Source organism: Styela clava, chromosome 10 (assembly GCF_964204865.1).
Source record: "Styela clava chromosome 10, kaStyClav1.hap1.2, whole genome shotgun sequence".
In the NCBI taxonomy this organism is placed as follows: Eukaryota; Metazoa; Chordata; class Ascidiacea; order Stolidobranchia; family Styelidae; genus Styela; species Styela clava.
The window spans coordinates 5,769,795-5,790,804 of record NC_135259.1 but is presented as its reverse complement, the minus strand read 5'-3'; the positions used below and the strand labels follow the sequence as shown (position 1 = coordinate 5,790,804).

The 21,010-nt window shown below is 34.8% G+C and overlaps 1 protein-coding gene and 1 long non-coding RNA gene across 2 annotated transcripts in view; one reads left to right on the top strand and one right to left on the bottom strand.

The window, feature by feature from the left end:
• LOC144428163 (uncharacterized) overlaps nt 1-21,010 on the bottom strand; it is a 93,536-nt gene that overhangs the window by 46,247 nt on the left and 26,279 nt on the right. The gene's annotated exons all lie outside the window — the stretch shown is intronic.
• On the top strand, nt 3,379-19,091 carry LOC120337980 (E-selectin-like). Its single transcript, XM_039405886.2, has 22 exons — nt 3,379-3,538; nt 3,831-3,915; nt 6,975-7,123; nt 7,734-7,919; nt 8,307-8,400; nt 9,178-9,275; nt 10,528-10,621; nt 11,036-11,133; nt 11,517-11,598; nt 12,117-12,214; nt 12,455-12,539; nt 12,815-12,915; nt 13,012-13,090; nt 15,408-15,499; nt 15,585-15,672; nt 16,222-16,316; nt 16,435-16,513; nt 16,665-16,759; nt 17,111-17,266; nt 17,438-17,653; nt 17,886-18,056; nt 18,586-19,091. The coding sequence occupies exons 1-22, from the start codon at nt 3,472-3,474 to the stop codon at nt 18,747-18,749; spliced, it is 2,472 nt and encodes an 823-aa protein (XP_039261820.2). The 5' UTR covers nt 3,379-3,471; the 3' UTR covers nt 18,750-19,091.

Sequence of the window (21,010 nt, the reverse complement as noted above, 5' to 3'; positions counted from 1 at the left end):
CCAAACTATTCGCTGACGATGCGTGCCAACCTGCCAGTGCAAAAGACTTGAATATGCTTCAAATCAAGGTGAACACTGAAATCACCAAAATTTATGATTGGATGATATGCAACAAATTTACAGTTAACGTAGATAAATCAAAAGTTATGTTGTTCAACCCCAAACCTCGCACTAAACATTCAAACATCTCAATTAAAATTAAGGGTATCGCGATGAAAGTTGTCAACTCATATAAACAACTGGCGGTTTTTATCGACAACCAACTAAAATGGAACACGCATACAGCAACCCAGCAAACTGTATACTTTGCCCTTTTTCAGACCCCTATTCAGTATGGTATAGGTGAATGGAGATCTGCTTCCAATCTGCTTGCATAAATTAGAGGTTCTACAAAATAGGGCTGCTAGAATTCTTGCTAGAGCACCTACTCGTTCTAACTAAAACACCTTATATATATTACAAGACCAGGGTGCGACATTGTCCGACATTTACCATCAGACCTGCTAGATGTTTTGATCTAACTTGTCAATTAAAAAATTCAGCCCCCCCCCCCCCCTCAAAATCGTCAGCTATGCCCATAATGCAGGGATGGAAACATACGTCCCGCGGGCCGGATGCGAGTAATAGAATCGGGCCCACGACGGTTCACCGAATTATAGTAACAAAACAGCCAGTTTTGACGATTATTTTTTTTACGTAACAGAAATTATTGAGACACGTGTAGATTAAATTATATTATAATCTAACAAGTATAAAAATCACAATTACTCGTTTAATGAGCCGGGTGCAAAGGGCTTAATGGCGTTAATGCTGAGTGCAAAGGGCTTAATGGCGATGAAAATATTCAAATGGAATTTATTAAAATGCAGTGCAACGAGGAAATAAATATATATGCTATTCGAGAGATGTATCACTGCTTAATTTTTTTTTTATAAAAAGTTTCATCCGTTCCGTTTTCAACTTTCTAAAAATATGTGCGGTCCACCAATGGCTTGCAACCCTTAATTATATCCCGCAAACGACAAAAAGTTACCGACCCCTGCCGTAGGGCCTCACACTAAATATTGAATGTATCGCCAAAAGATTTTCGGTCTAAAAGATGATTATTTTTCAGGTCGCGGGACTGAGAATTCATTGGTGCTCCAGTTGATTGAAAAGCAGCATAGAAAAAGAAAAATGTAGCAATGTCCACGTGATAGAACCTAAATTGCCTTTTACCCCAACTAAAAACCACTCCCAAAGCCTTAAAAAACATCAATACCACTATTAACATAACTCGATATTCAGTGTTTAATCACAATAGTAATTAAAATAATAATTTGTAGTTCTATGGGTTATTGAGAAAAAAACTTGGGTAGTCCAGAAATACGTGTACCAAGATGACGGACAACGGAACATAGTATGTGTACCAGGTAAAGCCATAATATTAGGTACAAATACTACAAAACTCACTTGGTTAGTCCCTGAACTCGTAATAGAACTGAAATAAGAAAAATTGGAATAAAATTATGGCCTAACCCTAAAGTGGTACACACGCTACGTTCCAGTGTTCTCATTTCTTGGTACCCATACTTCAGGAGTAAGGAAACTTGATGGTGAGCTGCTGTGTTTATTGTTTTCGTATTCCATGAGTCCTATTGTCCGTCTTGTTGTTATTATTTTGGCTGCAGTACTTTGCGTAAACATTTGCTCTAATTTTTTGAGTGCTCTTTTTCAAGTAGTGTTGTTACATCTTGACATTCAGCTACATTGTTTAATAGGTATTCGCTAATGAATGATTTGAAAATACTTTTCTTTTAAATAAATTTCGGGTGCTTGCATGTATTGAGATAGCCCTTGTATAATTATTGACTCTTGAAAAAGTTATTTATAGATTGGTTTGATTCATTTCTTGAGCAGAGCCTTGTGTTTCTGGTTTGCATTGTGAACAGAAATTGCTACTTTACCTGTGGATTCTAGATTATTGCCATTCACAAAGCATGCAGTGCGCAAATCACTGGCCCTTCGTTTCGTTTGACGCAGTTGAATTCTTTCTCATAATCATCACGGCAAATGTTTTTACTTTTCCTCATTTTATCTCCTATGAAGTTCCAGATCTAAACTAAATTCAAAGTTTAATTTACCGGTATATTCATTCATAAGGTTAAAAATAAGGACACACGTCAAAATAAAGACGTTTCGGAAAAAAGAAAAAAATATTTCCCAAGACAAAGACCTCCGAAATAAGGACAAATTCGAAAAATAAGGACGTTATGGCAGCCCTGATTATAGGTCAAGTGGAGAAAAAAACTTCTGTTACAATAAAAAAAAGCTACAATACTTGAAATGTAGTGAGACGAAAAACTGTGCTATACTAGGCGTTTTTTTTTTCATATATAAAGTGCAAAGTATTCTCTTTCGTCACCACTTTACCTACATCTGACTGACATTTTTTGCAATGCATCGCATTTTCGATGCCTTGCTTTTTTTCGACAACGAAGTTGTCACATCCTCTTCGTCATTTGCAGGACAGACTGTGTCTTCATTTTCACAATATCAAATTCTCCACGTCCTTATATTTTGCAAATATTTGGATCAGTCATCAATGAACAGGGCGAGTTTGCCAGCTGTGATGCAGACGTCGTCGTCGTTAAGCCCTTTGTCAGAACCTAACCGACCGTGACGCCCGCCACTTGGGGTGCAACATCGCCTTTGTTTGTTTATTATACGGCGAGCGGAGTTGGACATCTAGTAGTAATATATATTTACGCTTCTCTTTCTATTGTTCGCATTAAGTGTATTTTCTTTATGGTGATAAAAGAAATACTGATTACTGATTCAGAATATCATATATTGTATTAATAAATCATACCCCCACGATTGGGCAATGCCATTAGGAAATTTTATTAGAGAATGGGGTTGTCCCAAATATGTTTTTGGCCTGAACACTACGCGTTTTGATTGTAATCTCTCTAATTATGATCTCTGTTAAATCTGTATGAGCTTTGAAATGAGAATGGGCTTCCTAACTTTAAAATGACCTGATTAAATTTTAACATGTTGTTAATGACAGCCCGAGGGCGATTCCGTTTTTGGGAAATATTTGTAAATCGGTTAATAAAATTACTCTAGCAGAAAATTTAGTTTTACCTAGTAAGTTCATATATATATAATAGTGCCATGATCCGCATGACACTACCAAATCATCTCAAAATCAAAATACGATTTTAATGCGTGAAAAATAACGCTCAGCTACAGAAATATTTAAATAAGTAATAATCGACACGTTTCGAAAATATCACAAAGTATTAATTACATAATTAAAAACATATACCGGGCTGTTCACTTCCTTGGTAAACCGTCACTTCCTATATCGCCCCAAGCGAATTAATTACTTTGACGGTGGCCTAAGCAATTCAAAATATTCCACAAGTTGTGAGCTGAAGCCTGAGCAGGGTGACGTTGAAGCCTTACCACGTAAAATTGGGAGTCATGAAGAATTTGAAAGTACTGTTTTTTCTTGTGGCAATATTAGTGCATATAACCACACTTTCGGCAGGTGAGTGATTTGATTTTATCAAATTGTAATGATTTTTCCTACTTATTTCTCACGATTTTTAGGCATATATATTATAGAATATTGTTCCAATTCAGTTTTTACCAGGTTTCCTTCTCAATTATTTGCTATAGTATCATTATAGCTAAATTCAAAATGTAGCCTACCCAAGGCTTTTCATCATCATGTGTTGCTTCACACAAACACGATTTAAACAAGAATAAAATATAATTTTAAGTAGTGTATGACCTATGAACTGATATTGAAATGGTCTTTTTAATATTGCTTTATCTAGGACCAGTGCGCTGTCAAGACGCAACATGGACACTTTTTGGAGGGAGTTGTTACAAAGCGTTTGGTTCTTCTGTTGGTTTGGGAAAGTAAGTCAATCTACACAAATGTTTAGAGAAGTGGTATTTGAAAATATAGTAAATGTAAACATTGTTGGAAACATTTTTTTTATTTTAAAAAGTGGAGTAATTGCAAAGTATTCAGAAATTAAGATTGATTTGTATGAATGCTTCATTAAATTCGGTATCAACCTTTTTACGTACATCACAACAAAGCCGCAATGCTCGATACAGTGTTGTAAATTATGACGTAGGTTTAATAAAAATGTAAGATTCGTTTTCTGTCACTTTACTAATCAAATGAAAAATTCAGTCAAACCCTGTGATGATTTTACTTTTTTCAGAAACTATTTATCTATCTATATATTTTTATCACTACCAATATGTATATTGGTGATTAAACATGTAAGTTTTGGAATTTGTTACTACGTTGGTCAACACGTCTACTTCGCTTACTATCCATGCGTTTGTAGTTTTCACGGTCGTAACAATCTTGGAGTAGTTAAGTTTTAAGTCGGTTACCGTTTTAGGGCTACAATGGCTTCACTAGTTTAATCGACCACCTAAAATGGTTCGAAATTTTACAAATATGTTTTGCCGAGCGCTTGTTTGAAGTAGGCCTACTATATGAACATTTCCAATTAATATCATTGCTAAAAGCAACATCATTATTTCTAATTAAATATGAATATTTGCTGTTTCCTTCGAAGTCATTGTTCCTGTTAGAATCATAGCACAAGTGCATTAGACTAGCGTACACCGTAAATGAATATTGGATATGTATTTTATTCGTATGCATTTTACCTATTGAGCATGTTCGTTCTTTGGTTTATTATTTTAATTTAATCACATGGTGCAATTTTAAATTTAAAACTAAAAAGTCAGTGATAGTATTAGATTACAATAAATAGAATCAGATTCGAATATATTTAAATTGGAACATTCTGGTTCGAAATTCGATGTGATAGTAAAATATTCGAAACGTACATCCCGTGGTGATACTATATTGCAAACGCACATGCTAGGCCAGGGGTGGGCAATTACGGCCCGCGGGCCGGATCTGGCCCACTTGAGCCTGCTGAAACGACGAAATAACGAATCGTCGGCTACAGTAAATACCATAATTCCTCACGTATTATCAGCACTAAATATAATGTACAAAACCATCCATCCGAATTATTCATGTCATTCAAAAACTCTAGCTCCTGATATATCAGCATTTGGGCCTTCAAATTTTTCCTTGCGTTCCTGAATGCACCCAACACATGTTTCTTCCGTTCGTTCTTAAAGTGGACGATACCGACCCCCGAAACAGATAGGACAATGGGCGAAAAATCCAAACGGGGCGGCAGGGGGGCGATTGCGCATTCTCGGTGAGGAAAATTAGGTTAAATTCGCCGATTGTTTTCTTCAGCATGACGTGGGTATTTAGGAGGTGAACATCGCTATCATGACTTATTTCGGAGAATTATATCTCTCTTGTGTGCATTCCGCTGGACATGTGCCACGAGGACGTCGAAAAAAGTTTTACCCCAGAACTGCGCGTAAAGTCTAAAAAATTTCTTATTATGAGATGATCTGAGACGAGACGCTACATACAAACTAAGGATTAAATCGCCAAATCCCGTTTTGACTGAAAATGAGAAAGTGAATGTTGTAAGTACAAAACGGTGTCTTAATATATAAAAATATGAAATCTAAAGGAAAACATCATAAATTTTATTGAAGGTCCCTCGACAGATTAAAAAATCCGTTTCAGACGAGGTAAGTCGCAAAAAGTTCGGAATTTTCGATCGGAAACTATAGCATTGTTCAGCGGTTACCATACATTCTGTTCGCTCGGCTCCAGATTGCTAAATTATTTCAGAGTTGTAATGCCCTTACTTTATCGCAATAAATTGTGGACATATGATTTTATGGCCGATCGTGGGATTTTGCAAACAGTGATATATTAAAAACAAGCTTAAGCGGCTCAAATTAAACAAATTACCAAGATCACAAAAATTCAAGTATTTTCATAATAATCAGGCTGTATACCGCGTATTTTTTGAAGATAATTAAATTAATATGGCAAGACAATTTTAATGGTCGCATCGGCCATGGACGTAATCACGACGACTGTTTCCATCGGAATTTCCGTTTCTGACTTTAAATACAAAATAAAAATTTACTGAGAGTATAGATTGGTGCAAGTCATCTGGCATTTTTGACGAAGTAGAACTCTTGATTCTTCCATTTCTAACGTCATATTTGGTAGAAATGGAATCCAATCAAAGATTGCTGATGATTTGAAATTGTACCTGACTAAAATGTCTTCAACTATCGAAAAAAATCTTGTTAAAATTCGTCCATCTCATTGAAAACACCTGCACCATAACCAGTTTATTTATTCAATTATTTTCAATACATTTGTCGGTAACTACATGTTCTGTTCTGGTTTTGAGGGGCTATGATAACGTAAGAAGTACAGTAGGGGGGCAACGGTACAAAAAAGTTTCAGAACCACTGTAGTACATCAATTATAGGGTGCTCCTGAAGTATGCGCACAAAAATGTCGCACAACCTGAATCCTAACCTGGTAAACCACAGGGATGAGCATCATTTACTCTCTTTGAATGACCTATTGATCAAATAACATATAATGACCTCAATTGTTACATTGTGCTGTCTTTAATATCAAACGTTAGCGTAGTTGTTGAGCTTCTTTTTCTATCAACTTCCTATCTGCAACTGCCGTTATTTCCCATCCCCCGTAATAAAGTCCCATTTATCGTCGTGTCTAGTAATTTGCAAATAAATCGTTTTTGATCATATTGATTTTTGATTCTCCGGCCCAGTAACCATGTCTACTATTTGCATATAATTGCCCACCCATGCTAGGCATAATGCAGTTTTGAATGATGTAGATTGAAGACTAACCGTTAGTTCAGTAAATGACAACCCCGGTGAGATCTGTTCTGAATATTCGAATGAAGTAGCATTTAGATTTTGTCAGATTATTTTTTAGATAACAAACTGATCATAGATAAACCCAAGGCGATCAAAGCTGAAAAAAGGTATATATATTTGCTTAAGCATTTTTTTTTTAGTAATCTAAATTACGACGATGCTGGTGCTTACTGTGAAAGTCTAAATGGATACCTTGCCAGCATCGAATCAAAAGATGAACAGTCAATCGTTAACTCATTATTTCCAAACTACATTTATTATTGGATTGGATTATTTTCAACTGAATCAGGTAAAATTCTGTTTTTTTTAAGAAATGTAAAATAGAAAAACATATCCAACTAAAAAATAGCGCATAGTCTACTCAAATAATATTACTAACATCCTTAGTTGTATCACCAAACAAGACCGAGTAAAATAAAATAAAAAACCGAATAAAAAAAATTATACTACTGAACCGATTTTTAATTTCTTTATTATTTTTCCAGCCAATGGAGAGTTAGTACTAAACATTGATTGATTCAAACCTTCTAGACATTACTGACATTGATTTTATTTTTTTAAATAAATAAGTTTTTACCAATACAACTGCGTCCTATTGTCCAAAGGTTTTTCAGAAATTTTGCAAACCTGTCCATTTCTATGCCCTCATTGATCTGATATAGAGATTTTTAAGCTATAGAGTTTAGACGTTGTCGATGAGAGTTTGATGCTTCCAGTCAATTCTTTCCGTTTATTTTTCATCGGCATTTGGTGCTGCATGGGTTTCTTTCCCAATCCCGGCCATTTTGGTATTTTCCTAGCAAAAACTTCGATTTTTTATAAGGCGCATAATCTCGGGATAACAAAAAATAGTATTTAAATCTTTTTACGACTAAATAATAATCCAAGTCAACCATCAGTTCAGACAAAAACAAACGGCTGGCAATGGGCCGATGGATCAGTTTTTTCCTACTCAGTAGCATGGGAGTCGGATGAACCCGACAACAACGGGCAGAAATGTGTGAACATTAACTCGCAAACAAACGTATGGAAAGATTGGTGGTGTACTGCAACTAACTCCTTTGTTTGTGAAGTATTTGCTGAACGTAAGACTAATAATCTTTCAATAAATGATATATAATTTTATTGTAAATTATCGTGTAGATCATTCTCCTTTGTCTAAAATAAAAAGGAGTGACAAGCAACCGCTGCAACCACTGCTAGGGTGGATGACACTAATGGTGAGTAAAAACCCAATTTAAAACATCAGATACCGATTGATACTTTATATCAGCGTGTATTATGTATATATCAGTGATACTAAACTTTAGTATATATATATACAAGATCGCACACTAAAAAAAAACATCATCTTAAATCCTGGGTAAAATCCTATATGAGAAGTCATACACGATAAAGTGTATTTCTGTTGACTGAAATAGTGGAGGATCATTCTTTCTCCTCTGCCTAAATGAGATAAATATTTATTGCAGCTGTCACTTGTCCAATATTGAAGTTTGATGATCCCAATGGTCTGATAACCGAATGTGAAAACACAGGAGAAGATGTGCCCACAACAGTATGTCGGTATGTATATGCTAAATGATGATCTTCTACTAGAGTATATTATGTTTTTTATCATGTTCTCAATAACGGAATTATTGTAAATAGAAAAATATATATATATATGCTTCAACTACGTTACAAAATACAGGCAAACTTTCGAAACAAAAGATATTGTATCGATTTTTTTCTTCAACAACTTATAATTTCTAGCATTTTTTTTACATAAATAACATTGTTGTCCGACACTAACAACAACGTGTGGTAATAAACTTTCTAGATATAAAAATTCCATCGAGACTGAACAAGTCGAGGTTAGAAAAATCATGTGATTATTTTATTTGATAAATAGATTATTGTAATTGGTTAAGGTGCATTTCATGTTATGATGAACTTTATCGCATTTCACCAATTATTTTTTAAAATATTTGGCTGATTTTTTAAGAACTTCAATTCAAAATAGTCGATGAATTCACGATTTCTGTTCAGTATGTTGAATTCGAATAATTATTAAAATATTGTTAGGTACGTAATACACATTAAAAATAATGTAATTTTCTTATATACACATTTTTTGAAGCTCCACTCCCTGATTTTTGAACTATTCAAACCCACACTGACATGCAAGATTGAAACTTGAAATATATATGATTTAATTATCCGTGAGATGAGTGGCCATGTAGCTTTTTTTAAATACGTTTACAATTACGAAGTATTTTTACTGCCAGCACAAACTTTTTCCCGATCGAGTGATAGAAAATCAATCTAAATTTTAAACAAAATGAATTCCCAATTTTGCAGCTATGCGTGTAAACCAGGATATGATTTGGAAGGTTTTGAAACGCGAACTTGTCAAAATGATGGGCTATGGTCCGGCACCGATGATCACTCGTGCAAAGGTATGATATATTTCTATAATTGAACGATATAAAAATACTATTCAGCGTATAGTGAACAGACATATATATATAAAATCAAAATATTAACGTAATTAATAAATTGCGAAAATGCATAACCTCATACTATATCAAGTCGATGTTCCCACTATGTTTTCCAGTCAGTAACGCAAAATCTACCATTCAATGAAACATAAAATATTTGTTTTTATCAAAATTGGACTTGTACAAAAATATCTTGATGCCATTGGTTTCTTGAGAATGCTCGTCTTCTCCCACCCATGGTAATATCATCAGGCATCAAACTTAATATACAATTTATATTTGCACCAGTTACTCTTATCGCGCTGTTGTTTGATGAACCAGCCTGTTTTAAAACAAGGGCTTGTTTTAATTCAACTTTTTTCTGTATCTTTTGTATTATTATTGAAATACTCCTTGCATCGCCGTAAAACTACGCAAAAAGCTGATTTGAAACAAATTCTTATGAAAAAATTCTTGCAGTATTATATACTTCATAACTAGTCTTCTAAACTAGAGCAATAAAATTTACCATCAGATTATACAGAAAAATAAGAATGTGAACGTATCTTGACTTTTGCTATGAGATCTACTAGCCTATGCGACAATGTTTTTGTCGCAATACGTGTACTAAGTACTTATGTAATGTGTTTTACCTTTCATTGTATCAGGTGGAGTTTCGCTATAGAGACACCATATTTAATTTGCCCTTCTACCAGTCATTCAATAAATACGATATCGATCACCGCCTTTGACAAACGACCTGGCCGCCAGCGTTCGACACGGGATAGTCTAAATAAAACTTAAAATCTGGACGCATGGGAATCTTGTTGATCGCGATTTCAACATGCGGTGGTTTGGCGCTAGCATTGCGCTGCAGCTTGGGCGGGCGTGTTATTGCTACCTGTCGGATTTCGAACTGTTTCTTGACAATAATAATCGATTAGGCAAGTTTTCGCATCATTTCACTCGTTTTATCCTATTTAATACAAAAGAAACAAATTTTAAACATAACGGGTGAAAAAACTAAATTTCAGAAAACTGTTTTAAAACAAAACTTCAAGTCAGTCGTACAAAATCTACTGTTTTATAAAATATATCTGGTAGCATCAAATATCCCATTGGCAATGCGCAGAATATGCTAACGTTATAGGTTTTATGATAATGCTCGAATTTCCCCAAACATGATAATATGTGATCAGGCATTAAACTCGATACACGATTGATTTTGCAGCTATTACTTGTACCGCGCTGATCTTTAATGACCCCAAGGGTCGAATCACTGGTTGTAATAATGAAATCGACGCACCAGTTGGCACAGTATGCAGGTATGCATAAACATTATTTTTATACTGATTCGTTTTGTGGCGTTTGTTAGGCTTACAGACTTACCCTTGATATTTGCAATACCAAAACTATTTTGTTTCTTTTTGTAATAATGTTCGTTGAATGAAAAATAAATTTCAAAATTTTTGAACATTATTATTCATTTAGCGTATAACATGACTTGTGCATCATATTGTAAATTAAAATTTGAGACCATTGTAGTAACTATAATACGAAAATTACTGCTCAGACACAATTTCGGAATGCTTATGAGGTGCCTGGAGTAGCGTTTATGATTCCTTAGCAGCATGTTTGTGTTTATGTAAAATTTCATGCAAGTTCTGATAGAAAAAATACATATAAAATCATTTTTTGTGATTCAACAATATCTTATAACAAATGGATTTATTTTCGAGTTACGAATGTAATTCGGGATATACACTAGAGGGCCAACCATCAAGAAGTTGCGAAGAGCCTGGTGAATGGTCCGGACAAGGCGGACACTTTTGCAAAGGTGTGATATATACCGTATATAATACAAAGTCAAAGTTCTGTTAATAGCAAGCAAATATTGTTTAAGCGCCATACCAGAGACACCATTTACAGCGCTGTGATTAATTTATTAAATTGGCATCTCATCTAGAGGCCCAACTTGAAAACTGGTAGTAAAAACTTACTGATAATTATATTTTAATTCAGTCAACGAGTTAACACTTCGTCTCTGAAGTAAACGTTTCAAATATTTTTGAGAAATATTTTTGAAACTTAAAGCTTATTCTTTTTCATAAAATCTTGAGAATTCAATTGAAAATACTAAATGTTTGTACTCAATTGTTTATTTTATAGTAATCCTTAAGCTTGGTTCATAATTTTGAATTAGTTTTTTTTTTATTTCAGCCATCACTTGCCCTGACCTTGTTTTCGAAGGAACCATTGGATGCAGCCCAGAAGATAGCACTGACTTTGAAACAATTTGCTTGTAAGTTTACCTTCTGTGAGTTTTTATTAAAAATTTGAAAGTGTCAATGATAAATGCGTCACATTGTTTTTGTTTATATTTCAATAGTTCAATTAAAACCACGTGATATGCTCGCGAAAATCCCAACAACAATAATCACTCTAACAAATGCAACATCAAAAATTTAACAAAACAATTCATGACTACTATAGTCTATATTCAAGATATTTAAAACATTTCTCTGGTTGTATATGAATGGACAGCACAGGCTACAATGATATAATTGCCAATTACGGATAATTTTGGTCATTTTTTGTTACGACAGCAAAACAAATTGCCTTGCCTTGGTAGAAATTCGCAATTTTGGAAAAACGAACCCATTGAAAAAAGCAGCTGAAATAAACAATTTTGTTGGTACCAATTGAAGTTTACACGAGACGGTAATTAAAACTTGAGATTTACAAACAATTTTCTAACCTCATTGAATTCTTACAATCATAAATTTAGTTGTTAAAGTAAAAGGCAACTTTTATTTCTAGTTTCATCTGTCCTTTGGGTAAACAAAAAATATCGGGTGATATTGTAAGAGTTTGTCAAGAAGATGAGCAATGGAGTGGAATTATGCCAGTTTGCGGAGGTGAGGGAGTCGAAGTTTGACGGGATTATAGTATTCACATTAAATAAAAACATTTCCAAAACAGTGCTGTTAAAGTTCATGATATCATTATATTAAAACTTTATTCGGTCATTCTATATATTAAACATTTTTAGTGGCTTTTCTGATCAAAACAATCATGGATGAGTAAATATGCAAATTGTTGCAGCTTTCAATTTTTAACCCTCCGCACTATTCACAATATCTATGCTATTTATTCAGCTGTAATGTGCCAGCCGCTAACTTTTCCTGCTGGATCTGTTGCTTGCGATCCACCGAACACAATTGATTACGGAACTGAATGCAGGTAACCGGATAATATTTTATTCTGTAAATGCCGTCGACAGGGATGTGTATTAAATCTAAACTAAATCATTCTCGCCGCTCGCTTCATATATATATGTTCGATTATACAATAGTTTTAGTTTCCAGATGTGAGAGTACGCAATACCATTTCAATTTCCGTTTAATGAAAGACTCCTGAATGTAATTATAATACTTGTATAATATTTTCACTTGAATTTTAATTTATTTAAAAAGGAAGATTTTTAATAGTATTTCAATTTCTTTATTTCAATATAGTTTTGAGTGCGAACCCGGTTACGAGCCTGACGTGCCAGGGTTGACAATGACTTGTGAAGCGGATCAAAATTGGTCTGGAAATATGCCAACGTCATGTCAACGTAAGAAATCACTTTTATAAACCTATTTAAATCGAATATGTCGCACATATCGTTTACGAAACTGCGATGTAAACTGCGTTCATATCTCCATTTCAGCTGTTAACTGCGGAAATTATCCGGATATTATAAACGGGGAATCTAAATGTGAGGATACAACATATCAGAAAACCTGCTCGTAAGTCGTACTAATTGTTCACCTTATCATTTCACAATGTTACGAAAAATACCTATTCAGTCACTTCAGCAAGAACAGCAATAAGTATTTCTTGATTATAGTCTTCGTTTTATCTTAAGATTATATATTTCATTGTACACTCCAGATATTTTCACCAGTTTTGTCAAATATTCTCCCTGAGAAGCAATAAGTTCTTTCATGTCCACATCAAGTTAGTCTCAGATAGACAACAGAATTCAAAATGCGTTTTGCCCGACGGGCATAAACGTCAATGACGATATCTGGTAATCAAAAACTTAGATATTCCGATATATCAACATCCGCCCAATTCTGTCATTTTTTAACGTGTAATCCATCTGTAGTATTCATACAAATTAAAATATGCAAGATTTTTGTTTAACAAGTCAATACTCCGTCGACAACTAATAAAACGACGTGCTATAAATGACGTTTACCAAGTTTATCAAGTGCACCACACGCACCCTATATTACCAGCACTTGATACACTCATAATTTAAGATTTGTATCATAATAAACTAACCGATACGAGCTAGGGCCAACCAATTACATGTTGCAACAGTTATACAAGTTCTGCGAGTGATGAATGCAATTTCAACAGAACATGTTCAGCTGGTAAAACAAATGTTGCACGTAACACTGAAAAATAGCGGTGGTAATTTCAGAGCACTGGTTCTGGAACTAATGCAGGTTTCCCCAACCCCTGAAATTCTCCCTATACTTTACCAGTGCAAAATTTTGGATGCTCATTTTGAGTGTGTTTCGGATCGTTGACACTTATTAACTGATTTACATGCTCAAAACCATTGTTTTCATTGAAACATACAACCCCGTGACGTTTATATGCAGTAATATCTAATTTTAGGTTATCCTATCGCAGCTTTTCCGGGACTCATTTTTGATTATTGTAACTAAACTGACGCTCATATGAAAAATAACATGCAAAACCGCGAAAATAGGGCAATGCTAACAGCAATGCTTGATTATCTGTCTGAGAAATCGATAGGGATGGGACGAGTCCGGCATTACAGTGATTCGACGAATCCGAGTAATAAGTCAAAGACTCGAATCAAATCCTCCGAGTGCGTGACGTCACAATGTAAAAGCAGAAAAACACGTTTTTGATCATGCTACAGCAATGTACGCTCCCAAACATACGCTGTAGCTCATATTTTTTGCCTAATGGTTCCGCAGATAACTGTTGAATCATTTTGAAAATATATTTTTTCTCTTTTTTGGCGGCCATAATGCAAACGTAAACGTGGGTTAATGTGCGCCTTGGCTACGAACTGGATTTCCAGCCCACCACCTTGCGTCAATTTTTGTCGGCTATACAGAAACTCTTACATGTCAATATGAAAAATAAAAAGCTTCTTACCACAATGCTTCCCCATAATTCCAGATATTTCTAGCCGTAAATTTACTATCTCACGTGCGTAAATGGTAGAAAAATGCCGCTCGTCGTCAATACAATGTGGTACATATGCTTGCAATTTTGTATTTCATGTAAACGTTCTAGAACTCTTCATGCCATTGCTCCCTTTTTAGAGAAAGGATTGCACGTAATAAACTCGTTTTAAAAGAGGTGTTGATGAAATACCCCATTGGTTTGATCAAGACTCCAGAGCATGTTCATCATTTCTACGCAAATCAAAAACTTGGGCTAACCCATATTTTATTATGTACCACATGTATACCAAAAAGGATAGATAGGTTGAAGGCGACTGGCGCGACATCATTGTTAAAAGCGATCAATAGTTTTTAACTTGCGTTATATTATCTGGATATCTGTGGTCGTTTTTATTAGGAGTGTTTATAATACACACGAGGGATATTTTTACAGATATAACCTTGAATTTTAACTAGTTAAGGTATGTAGTGAGATTCATAGAGGCAAAAGTAGAAATATAAGCGTAAATTAGTAAAAACGGAATTGATTATATTCTCGATAAAAAATGACGTGGACTCGAAATCGAATCCGAGTCCAAAATATGCCTGGATTCGACTCCAATCTGAGTCCAGATTCGAATCCCGGCACATCCCTAGAAATCGAAGTGTCTGAACTGAGTTGCTGCAAAATAGAGATGTTACGTCATCATAGACTTTTTGCTGATTGGTGATATTCACGAATAGAAACAAGGAAATCGACGCTCGGGAAAGCATCCATGTACATTCGTTCATTTCACTCACATGACGGTGTATTTGAAGACAAACTATGTTAAATCTTGTTTTAAAAAAGGTAATAAGGCACGTTGCAACACGCTGGAAATTATTTATTCAATGAATCATACGCTTTCAGGGTCGAGTGCAGACCAGGTTTCAGAGAAAAGAATTCTCAATCACAGTGCATGGCCGATGGACAATGGAGTGATCCACCTCTCGAGTGTGAAAGTAAGTAGAGTAATAATATTACCAAGTATGAAACAATTTAATTATCTCGTCAAGAAAATCAGCGGAAAATATTTCTGTATTTCAGGAATAGTTTGTCTTGAACTTGATTTCAGCAACCAGCCTGGACTAATGGCTTGCAATCCTTCTGGTTTCAGTTACCCAAGTACTTGCAGGTATTTTCTCAAGGTTTTGTATACTAGGATAAAGGAAGAAAACTCTGGTGCTAGTATGGCAATAGTAAAATACAATTTGACAATCAAAAATGTCATCGACACTTTTTATAGATCTGTTATGGTTATAGCCCAAAAATATCCATCATCACGTTAATGCATCTGAAAACAAAATAACTGCCTAACCAACCCCATACCCGACATGAACTGGTTATTGGACGAGAGGCAGGGGTTCACCATATGACTAAGCCGCCTTGACGGCTTTTCTGCTCCCCGGGATAAATAAGTGAATCCTATTATTCAACGTTGCACAACTGTGTCTTAGGCCAATAAGATATTGGGCATGTATCCTGTTTTTGTTATTTTGTTCAATTATTATGCAGATCCTGTTGCATTTTTGAGGCAAATTAACATATATACATACATTTATAAATAGAACTCGAATTTGGAATTACGAGGTATTACCTAGAAATGTTAGATAAAATCTTGGAATAGCTAATCAGCCGAGTCAGGTTAAGTATTTTCGTTACAATGGATTGTGGCTTGTTTTAGCTTCAGGTGCAAGGATGGCTACGAACTGAAAGGATCAGAAACACTAACTTGCCAAGAAAATGGAATGTGGGATGATATTGAACCAACATGTTTAGGTAAAATGTTGCATGCTTTGTTAATGGGATTCCGTGGACATATTGGCGGGTTCTGTTGTTTAAAAATTTTCTTTCTGTCTATATATTGACTCTTTGTAATATAATATCTTTTGTTTAGATGTCTTTTGTCCGGAATTATCATTAGAAGGCGGGACTGTTGATTGTTCAGACGGATGGGAGTATTCCAGTGAATGCACGTCAGTTATCAACAAAATTCTAATTTTTGCTTACAGCATTCTACTTTTGCAATATCGTGATTTCTATACTTTATTATTCTTCATATATTGACTAATTCAAATAAGCGTTAAAACGTTTACCTTTTTCCAAATAATATATTTATATATTTAGCTTCAAATGCAATTTCCCGTTGATACTTTACGGAGAAGATGAAATAACATGTCGAGCTAATGGACAATGGTCAGCTCTAGTTCCGAAATGCAAACGTAAGTTCTGCAAATCCAATTTAAATAAAAATTTAATAGGAAATGAGGGAAAATTACAAAAACGAAATTTTTTATTTACATTCTGTCGGATATATCTCATTCATTTGCAATTAAGAGACTCAATTGTCATCAACTTTCAATTGTGAATTTTAACTTGTTTAAAGACATGACTTGCTAAAACACTAAAGTTTTTTTGCTATCACATTAAGTTAACAAATATTATCTGCTTACAACAGATGTTATAGTTTCTAATTTACTTTCAATTAATGAACTGTAACATAATGTGGCATAATGCAAATATTTTTTTATGCATGTCTGTTAGCTGATATTGACATAATTCTTGATGTTTAGTTTTCGATCCAAGATGTGAAGATGCTCTAGAACCATCAACTTGCGTTGATAATTGTGAAACAAATTCAGATTGTAAAGAATCAGAACTTTGTTGTAAGAGTTCATGCGGACTGACATGTAAAAAAATTAAAGACGATACCAAAAAGCCATTTCTAAGTAAGTGAAAATTTTCTGCTGATTTAGAAAATGATCTTGTTTTGTTGTAGTTAATGCTAGTGAATAAATATTGCTGAACAGCAAATCAAAATCTACAACGGCATAACCATATTATGTTTGTCACAGGTATTAATTAAAATATTTTTTGTTTATATTTAAAAATTGTTTTAGACCTGAATAAAGCAGCAGTGCTTGCTCTCTTGCTTGCCAATGGAAACAGACGGCAGCGTCCCGCATCTCGGCCTGTATGTCCAAGATGTAACGTAAACGCTTGCAGCCACACCAGTTGTCCAACGTTTCTCAATGCAGTGTGCAGAACAAGCTGTAATGGATGTAGAGCATATTTCATTAATCCATCCAATCTCAAACATGATATTACAAGCCGATGTTAGTAAATATTTTCATATTTTCTCATATTAGGTTCCCATCAATTTGTTTTCAGCATTTGGAACTATATATATCGCGGTTCATATAGAATTGTAAAGTAATTTACAAACATATCGCATGTATTACCGAATTCATTACGCATTATTAAAAATTCAAGGATAATGGTGCAATGATCCATGAAATGAAACTTATTTGAATCTGACAATTTCCTTATGTTTTTGAATCTACTAAGGTACATGTCCACCGGGTAGTCAACCAAACCATTATTGTGGTGGATATATGTGCAACGGAGTTGGATGTGCGAACTTCCCACAAGCTCAGTGTCGTGTGTACGGTTGTGGTCAAACATGCTATTTACAGTTTTTCGATAGATTTGGACGACGACTGCCATGTAGAGAAAAAAGTTCGTTGAATGCAGTTGATATTCTGAGTATTTTTTAATCTTAGTTTTATATATATCTATTCACTATCTAAATAGTAGAACCTTATTTTATTTACGAGCTGTCCCAGATATAAACTTGACAAATAATCCTATATTAGCCTGAGCTATTGTATTATAATTGTGTTCGTCGGAACATAAGATTTTATAGTTTTATTTTCGGAATGATCACAGTCAAACTCATTTGGCATTGCAAATTTAAGCCTCGGTTTTATGAATTTAATGACGACTTGACCAGAATATATCCGTAAATATATATATATATATATACATATTTAGTAAATTTATATAAATTTTTACGATTAATTCCATACGATGAAACGATGTTTTTTTTAAAATCAGGCATCACTACAAATAAAATTTGCGAAAGATGTTTCTAATGTTTTAAAGTGGAATTTTAAAAATTTAGGATACACCTCAATTACTACTTTTTAAACATGTGCATATTTTTTTTTTTAACACATAATACTGAGCATTTTTATTTTTTCTTTAGCAACTTGTCAGCCTGGAATAAACTCAATCGGCCTTTGTACTAGAGGATGCCTCGGTGCTTCTTGTCCTAAATATCCTGAAGCTCATTGTCGAGTTCTGTGTCCGGGATGTCCAGCACAATTCTACAATCAGATAACCAATCAACCTATTCTTGACTGCTTTTAAAGTTTATCTAACAATGCTGATGACTGCAGAATATATTAAAATTGGATATTAGGGTTCTTATCTATTGACCATAGAGTCCCCAAATTCGGCGAGAAAAACATTAACTACTATTTTGTGATGACGTATGATCGCAGACTTCATATTGAATTTTAAGGTGGCTATATATCTGATCACTTCGTAGAACGTTCGTCAAAACTAATTGGCAAACTGCCCTTGTATTACAGTAAGTTTGCTTTGTCTGGGTAAAAAAGTAAAATGCCGAAACCCAAAATATTAGTTTTATCGATTGACATTAACCAAAATCCTCTTAAATTTAGTTTAATATATATATATATTATTCAGCATTGGGAGTGTTATTCATCAAGAAACCAAGAAATATATATAAATTCTATCTCACGGTATAAACATATATATCTGTGTACCATCACTACCATCATATACCGTGTTTCCCCGAAAATAAGACCTACCCTGAAATGACAAGTAGTAGTCCAGTACAAACGAGTACCTTGAGGTTGGTTGACCTCTGGGCTTTATTTTTCCGGGACTATACTGGTTCATGGCTTGACGCTTATTTACGACAGTGGCTTTCAGCCAGGATTTTAAGGAATCCTGGTTTTCTGGCTTCCTAGGAAACTTCGACTGAATGTGGCCCTCGCCTAGGAACAGGCGACATTGTTTTGGCTTGCTACAGTTCAGTGCAGTGTAACCAGATTCTAAGCAATTCAGGTAGAATGACCTGTGCAATTCTGTTGGTAAGTATGTCTTGCACGGCGCTCCATCGATGTCGAGGAAGGATGGAGGCTTGGCCTGGTCGAAGTCGGTGATTCAAGCCGCGATGTAGGCTACTCATTGTACAGAAACGTTCCTCGGGGATACAGCTCGTTTATATTTCGTGTCTCACCGCATTTAGTCGAGTACAGCTTGGCGCTTTGTCTCATCAGACTCGCCTTTTAAACTAATACGCGTCGGAGGTAAGAATTGTGTGCTTACACTTCCTGCGAATAGGATTTCCCTGTTGTCCCACAGAAAGTCGTCTCTTTTGGACTTATTCGTATCGTTGGTGTCCAGTGTCAAAATTATAGGACCCAGAACCGAGGACGCGTCTCATATAGAGCAGTGAGTTCTTTCGCGTATGCTTCAGTGGTTGAAGAGTTCGAAAGTATATCTAAAATGGATGGTAAAGCGATATTTTCACTCACCTCTGAGACCACAGAGCATGGTCGCTTACCTTGGATGTCATATTGCCCGACGACCGCAACAGGATAATCCACCCTGTTAGTTATGGTTAATTAGATGTATGTTACTAGTTAAATCCAGTGTATTGGTATATCGCATTATTCCAAGAAAGAAATCCAACAGTTGAATTTCTTTCAACCCCAATCAACCGGTACAAGATATTAACAAGATTATAATCCTAATTGATACAACCAAATATCTAATCGAATGGCGAATAACGAAAAAAACACGGCCGATCGCTGCAGCAGAAAACGGTTAAAACTGCTCACAAGAACAACATAATTCCAAGACACATTTTCAAATATGAAATCCATTTTAACAGTGATTTATGCTGCTAATTATGGTGCATGGCTATCTAAAATGATTAGGAATCAATTCTAGATTTGGGAAAGCCTCACGTGGCAGATAAGAGGTGTCACCAAAATGTCATGTTCCTCTTGTACCACGTGTTTTACTTGTTCCACGTGTCCGACTTGTTCCACTAGTACCACGTGGGACAAGTTGTTTGCTATCTGAATTGCTTCATAATATTGTAACTAACCTCTTACATGAGGGATATATATTAGTGTGGTTAGTATATATTAGTAGTGTTTTTTGATAATTGTGAACTAAATGAGACCCGACTTACATTCGTAAAGATTTTTTTGGTCTTTAAATTCAAATGATATCTATCACTGAATTCGGATGTCAAGGCCATGCATCAAGTTTATCATCAGTGCGGTGGAAACTCTGTTCCTGGCGTTCGACGCGGAAGAACAGTTTTCCGCATTTCCAGATATTCCCAACACAGATCTGATCATTAAATAATTAGACAATTTTCATTCTTTCATTATTATATGTTTAAATTTAATTAGGAATTAGTCTGGAAGACAACAGAATTCAAAATCAAACCTCATTTCTAATAGTAGAACAACTTTTTGAAAAATTAAAACACTTGATAAATTACCTACTCTCAGAAAAAAATGAGCAATATTAACATGATCACAGAACAAAAATAATTATAGTACTACTTTACATTATACAAA

Coding starts and splice junctions, on each gene's coding strand:
- LOC120337980 (XM_039405886.2), top strand. CDS start 3,472: ATGAAGAATTTGAAAGTACTGTTTTTTCTTGTGGCAATATTAGTGCAT. Junction 9,276..10,527: donor CGATGATCACTCGTGCAAAG/GTATGATATATT, acceptor TTGATTTTGCAG/CTATTACTTGTACCGCGCTG. Junction 15,500..15,584: donor TCCACCTCTCGAGTGTGAAA/GTAAGTAGAGTA, acceptor TCTGTATTTCAG/GAATAGTTTGTCTTGAACTT.